The sequence below is a fragment of the Scylla paramamosain genome, chromosome 15, assembly GCF_035594125.1.
Source record: "Scylla paramamosain isolate STU-SP2022 chromosome 15, ASM3559412v1, whole genome shotgun sequence".
NCBI lineage: Eukaryota > Metazoa > Arthropoda > Malacostraca > Decapoda > Portunidae > Scylla > Scylla paramamosain.
In genome coordinates, this window is record NC_087165.1 from 9721553 (window position 1) to 9728511 (window position 6959).

The 6959-nt window shown below is 35.5% G+C and overlaps 1 protein-coding gene across 9 annotated transcripts in view; it reads left to right on the forward strand.

Moving 5' to 3' along the window:
• Positions 1 to 186: 186 nt before the first annotated feature.
• LOC135107387 (uncharacterized) overlaps positions 187 to 6959 on the forward strand; it is a 12706-nt gene continuing 5933 nt past the window's right edge. The window contains exons 1-5 of one of the 9 annotated variants that reach the window (XM_064017182.1): positions 196 to 823; positions 945 to 1929; positions 5078 to 5429; positions 6199 to 6312; positions 6575 to 6752. In XM_064017182.1, the coding sequence (XP_063873252.1) occupies positions 1691 to 1929; positions 5078 to 5429; positions 6199 to 6312; positions 6575 to 6752 (883 nt within the window). In that variant the 5' untranslated portion in view covers positions 196 to 823; positions 945 to 1690. The other 8 variants (XR_010271750.1, XR_010271751.1, XM_064017186.1 and 5 more) reach the window with 8 other exon arrangements.

A 6959-nucleotide genomic window follows, 5' to 3' on the forward strand; every position in this document is an offset into this window, starting at 1 on the left:
CTGCTACTTTTTTTTTTTTTCAGAATGCACCACCATTAATTTATGTTCATTCCGCCATTTCTTTTTATTTATTACTATTTCTATTTTATTTTTCCTCGCTCAGCCTAATCTGTCCCCCTCTCCCCCTCCAAACTCCAATCCTGATATTACCAAGCCGCACTGAGAGCATCGGGGGCGTTGTGTGGACTGCGTCGGGGAAAGTGACCATGGCTTTTCCCACCTTAGAGATATTGGTGTGTGTGTGTGTGTGTCCATCTATCCTAACCTGAGCTAACTTCTCTCACCCACACACATGTAACGTTCCTTTTTATTATTTCTGTGTTTCTTTGAGTCTCCCCAATAATTGTTTTCTTTTGTAGCTTGCGGTGAAGAGGAGGATAATAGCGGTAATTAAAGGTTTAGTGATTATATGAAAAAGTATATTTATAAGGCGTGTATTCGTGGGAGTGATTTAAAAGTCTTGAAACATTTATTATAAATAGTCTTACTTATTTCAACTGTGGTTTTCTCTAATCAGTGGTAATACGAATAATAGGATTACATCATGTTGCGTCAGCCTACCAGTAACTCATAAGGTGTCATTCCCTAGCTTATAAAATATGTTAGTAATTTAGAATTCAATTATTAACTTCAACTAATGTCCAGCCTATATGCTCACCTTGCTAGCCAATTATTCCTGCATTTTTATTTAAACTCACGGTTCAGTAAAATTATTTGTGAAAGAAGAGAGAGAGAGAACTAGCTAAGGTTCCAATAACTTCAGAGGCCTGTGGGTGTTGAGGGAGAGAGCACAGAATGGCGTCTCCCTTCCCTCTGGCAACAGGTGGGTCTCGTAGCTCTGAAATATTTGATTTTTCTTTTATTTAGAAGTGAATATTACTGTGTTCATGTTTATTATTCATGTCTCTAGTGAAGATAATTATAGTGACTGTACGTGTTGACAGAATGGCGTCTCCCTTCCCTCTGGCAACAGAATGGCGTCTCCCTTCCCTCTGGCAACAGATAAAATTGCTGGTGTTGGTCCCACGTGGAGACAGGCCACAGAGTCTTGGGAAAGTGTTAGCCATGTAATGTTTCTTTAGTCAAATATAGTCTACTGTGAATGTGTTGTGGGCAATATTATTGCCGTAGAGAAGTGATGGATGAAGGCTGTGACGCTATTTAGGGATATAACGGTGCCCAGAATCAATGGTACTCTTGAGGAGTTATAAAAGTAATTATTTTCTTGTGTATTCGTAGTGTTAAGTAACGGAGTATAAGTGTATATGCCATACCAGAATTTCAAGTGCCTTTTCTTTTTTTTTCTAGATTAACCACTCGATAAAGTGTCATAGTGGGTCAGTCAACCCAAAGAATCCCATCAGTATTATTCATTTAATTTAATTTAACAACATTTCTACATTAATAACAGGAGATACACCATTGAAAACCCTGATAATCATCTTTATAGCTTTGAAAAACAGTCGTGAGGAGAGAGAGAGAGAGAGAGAGAGAGAGAGAGAGAGAGAGAGAGAGAGAGAGAGTATGAGCATTTCAGTTGAGCCTATTCTGCCCTGGTTTGTGTTTGCTGCGGTGACACGGTGCCGCACTGAGTGAAGATTGCGTTCATAATCACTTATTTGGGGTGGAGTGGGGAAAGGAGAGTCAGGAAGTGAGGATATTTATATTATTTGACATATTATTTGATAACATGTCAACTTTTGTGTGTGTGTGTGTGTGTGTGTGTGTGCGCGGGGGTGGGTGTTGGATCAGTGACAGGTGGCGCTGCTGGGGAGTTACCACTGCGAGCGGCTGGCTGGCTGCAGTGTTTTGGTCAGCACTGGTCAGTCTTGCCCCACACGCTCTATTAACCAGTGTTTCCGTCTTCCCGACACCTTCTTCCTGCACCAAGCACCGTCAAGCATCACCAGAGAGGCACGAGTACGTAAGGTGAGTCCAGCGGGGCCAGTCTCTCCTCAGTCAGCCTTACTGCCTTCACAACACTCTAATCCTCCCTGTAGTGTCTTGTATTCGTTTATTTAGGATTCATTATTCGTTATTTAGTTTTTTAGGGGTTAATTATTTATATTTAGGTTTTGTTTACGTCTGAGTCTGGAAAGAGTTGGAAATTTATTTAAATATTTAATGTTCGCCAATATGTAAACAAGCCGTCAGCCGTGTTATTAGCCATTATTTGCCTCGTCTCTCACTTATTGTAGGCCTAACATATCACAAGATGGATCCACATGTCTAGCCATCATATCCGCTGGTCAGATATATCCGTCATTGCCTGGTTTTGGTATTATATAGGAATAAATAAGGCAACATGGCCGCCGGCTCCCCCACTGAGGTCGCCGCCGAGGGCCGCTATGATGGACTGGCACCTGTTCCGGCTTGTTGGTTCCAATATTTTTTTTTATTTTTCTGAATTAATTTATTTGGCTTGTATAGTAAGATTTTATGGTTTCTAAAAATATTTCGTTGCTTTTGAAGTGTTTTTCTTGCTTCAGTTAAGTAAATGTGCTGAATTTGGTGTTGTTTTTTATATAAATAAGGGGCAGTTTGTACGGTGAAATTTACCCAGCCTGGTTTTTTGCTTTTTTATTTGAGGCTTTAATGAAGATTTTATTGCTTCAAAAAATCGTTTATGATTTTTAAAGTATGTTGCGTTCCTGTTGAGTTAAGTATGTGGAATTTGAATAGGCTTATTGTCCCGTTGAAAGTGGTGATTTTGTCATTTTTTAGCTTCTTTATTTTTTTATTATAGCTTGTAACTAAGTGTGCATTATTTTAAAAAATAGTTCAGATTTTTTAAAATGTTTTTTTACCAGTGTAAAGTGGAATAGGTGGACTTTTCAGTGTTTTTAATGGTGTCAAAATTTCCAACACTTTTTCCATATTTCACATAATATTTCTTTATAACTACTGAGACTGGAGGTGTTTTGATATTGTGAATATTAATTAAAGTAATTGTCAAGTCAGAATATATAATGCATTCGAGCCTAGCTTCATTTTTTCTATGGGTCAATTTCAAAATGAAGTACGTTACGTACGTATGGCAGCGGGGCGCCGGCACCTCGCCTGTGACGTCATCAAGGATTCGGGACTCCGTCTGCTCCAGTGTCTCCTCAATATTTACCGTAATTTCCAGTGTTTTCCAAATGTTTCCAGCTGTTTCTAAAGTCAGGCGTGTAGATAGTTGTAGTTGTAGTAGAAGGAAGAAAATAAGAGAAATGAAAGAGGAGAAGGAAGAAATAAAAAGAAATGGAGGAGGAGGCAAAACAGGTAAACAATATTTAGTTTAGTTTCCCTTGCTGCGCTGCAGTTCTCTGTAATATTTGGTGTGTTTTGGGTGTTTTACGTGTTCAGGATGTATGTAGGAATGTTGTGGGGTGTTTAGAGTGTGTTTTGGTGGTGTTTAATTGTGTTTTGGGTGTATATTTGCTGTTATCATTGTGTTTTGGGTGAATTTTGGGTGTTTGAAATGTGGTTTAGGATGTTTTTAGTTATATTGTAAGTGGTTTGAGTCGTGTGGGGTGTTTTGAGTATATTGTGGGATGTTTTTGTGTGTTATGGGTGTGTTTGGGGGTATATTGAGGTGTAGTGAGTTAGTTTTGGGTTTATTTTCTGTTTTAAGTGTTTTGGTGAGTTTGGGTGTGTGTGTCGGGTCTTTTGAGGTGTATTTGATTGTGTGCAAGTAGTTTTGGGTCTTTAAGGGTGTGTTTGTGGCGTGTTTGTGGTGTTGAGTGGTGCTTTAAGTGTGTTTTGGATGTTTTGATGTGTTTTGGGTGTGTTTGATGAGTTTTGGGGTGTTGTAGTGTATTTTGGGTGTTTTAAATCTTTTGAGTGTGTTTGGATGAGTTTTAGGTATATTGGGGTGCTTTGAGTGTGTTTTGGATAAATTTAGCGTGGTTGGGGTGGGTTATTTGGATGTTTTTAGATGTTACGGGGTGTTTTGAGTGAATATTCAATATTTGGTTGTGTTTAGGTGAGTGTAGTGGGTATTTTGGGGTGTTGTGACGTGTTTTGGTTGTGTTTTGGATGTTTTGAGTGTATTTTGAGTGTGTTTTGGTAAGTTTTGTTGCATGTAGGGATGTTGAGTGTTATATATATATATATATATATATATATATATATATATATATATATATATATATATATATATATATATATAATGGGAAGGCAATGAGAAGAGGGACAAAAGAACATGGGATGCACTGCCTGTGTTCATACCGGGATCTGATGTTAGTTCTTGTGAAGGGCCAGAATGCATATTCCTGAAGTCTGGAAGGAGTCGTCTGCCAGCCTGTATGGACACTAGGCTGTAGCTCCAAAACTAACTGTAGGATTCTCTCTAAAATAGTCTCATTAAGATTTTCGCACAAAATTACCCGTACATAACTTAATCTAACCTAACCTAACTGCTACAAGAGTAAATGGGCCGAAACATTACCAGACTTCGGGAATATGCCTCCAGAGGGATACGGGTTAAGGTCGCTTCACACACATCAGTGCCGTATTCGTTCCGTGCTGTTCAGTGCTTCAGTGTCAGTAAAAAAAAAAAATTCATCATTTTGGAATTCGGCAGAAGCATTTACACACGTCCGGCGAAGTACCGTGTTTTGACTGAAGTGATTGTTACGTCTCTGTTCCGTGAAATGGAATATCGTCTTCACTGGTATTTTAAAAATTTTCACGGATGTTGGACGAGTGTTTGAAATAAAATAGAAGAAATTGAAATGGTGATAAATACTCTTTTTAATGATAGGTGTGAAACCACCTTTGAGTGTACTATTCAGATAGTGTACCCATTATCTGCCAATTTCACTGGGACAAAAGCACAATTAGGTGATTGTTAAGAAGATCAACAATAATAATAATAATAATAATAATAATAATATAATAAAAGGAGTTAAGCCATCTATATAGTTAGCTAGATTGATATTATCATTATTATTGTTATCATCATTATTACATATCAAGGTATTGTGACATTATTATTAATAATGTTATTATTATTATTATTATTATTATTATTATTATTATTATTATTATTGTTATTATTATTGTTATTATTATTATCATTATCATATTTCAGCTATCCAACATCAGAACAGTATATGAATATGGCAAATGCTGTTTTGACATCATTTCCTGCCATCCTGAGAAACAGTGATCTCGAGGAGCATGAAATGCAGCTGCAATGGAAATTGCGCATCCAGTGCAAGTTTCAGAATTCAAGAAAGAGGCAGGATTCCTCAGTGACTGAGGTGACGTCAAGGAAAAAGAAGATCCCTTGCATAGCGCCAAAAGAGACTACATGTCCACTGATGTATGGAGTAAAGGCTAACCTTCCACCAAGGCTTCATTCAGAAGATGATGAGTCATTAGAGAGACATAGACAGTGGCTTGCTCTACACTGGATGAAGAAAGATCCCGAGTTAGATAAGGTATGTGATATTTGTACGCTTGATTTATCTTTTTTATATTTCAGAGACTTCTTTACTGGTGTTGTTTAAAAACACCTGCTCTTATGTAAGCAATTTCAATGGTACTGGTGGATAGCCACTGAAAAATGATGCTCGTATATATATATATATATATATATATATATATATATATATATATATATATATATATATATATATATATATATATATATATATATATATATATATATATATATATATATATATATGCCAATTTCACTGGGACAAAAGCACAATTAGGTGATTGTTAAGAAGATCAACAATAATAATAATAATAATAATAATAATAATAATAATAATAATAATATAATAAAAGGATGAAGAAAGATCCCGAGTTAGATAAGGTATGTGATATTTGTACGCTTGATTTATCTTTTTTATATTTCAGAGACTTCTTTACTGGTGTTGTATAAAAACACCTGCTCTTATGTAAGCAATTTCAATGGTACTGGTGGATAGCCACTGAAAAATGATGCTCGTATATATATATATATATATATATATATATATATATATATATATATATATATATATATATATATATATATATATATATATATATATATATATATATATATATATATATATATATATATATATATATATATATATATATATATATATATATATATATATATATATATATATATATATATATATGAGGGAGAGAGGGAGGCTGGTGGGACAGTCAACTTATGAAAACTAATTTTACTTTAATGATTTTCCTCAGGCTGAACGCCTCATGCAGTTGACACTCTCTGAGAGATGCAAAAAAATAATCAATGGGAACATTCTTGTAGCAGAAATCCTGAACTTGTACCCATGGATTCAGACTTTTGATGGTGTAAGTGTGTATATATGTACACTTTATGGATTTTGCTACATATTGTTACAAATTGTCAACTTTATTTGTAGAGCTATAATGTATATAGCTATTTATATTTTATAGTAGGTAATTGATATTTAACTACCGGTACTTCCATTCTCCCTCTCAGGCTCAAAGGCCTCAGTGACGGGAGATAAGCACTCATAACTAAGTACAGTTATTGCAGATGCTCATCTCTGTAACCTTCACTTATAATTATTTGATGCTTATATCTTTACAGATAATCAAGGAGTTCCTGAGATTAGAACCACAAGCGGATGAACCAGACCCAAGAGTAGCAGTTTTGAAAGGGCTGGAGAAATATAGGCTCCCAATAATTGCCATTCTCAAAAAAAGAAAAGCAGTTCCTCTGTATATGGAAACCTTACTTGAACTCTATGACCACGATGAAAGTCAATGTGAGTAATGTCTAGTTCAACTTGTTCATTTCAGTAGCTGGTAGCAATTTAATATATGTATCTTTTCATCATTAGCAATGCATCTTTCACTTTTATAAGCCTAGTATTCATGAAACTATGCTGCATGGAAAAACCAAACATTGTATTAAGCATGACCTATCTAACTGTAATGCTTGCACCAATTTCTATAAAGGTACTCATTTAATT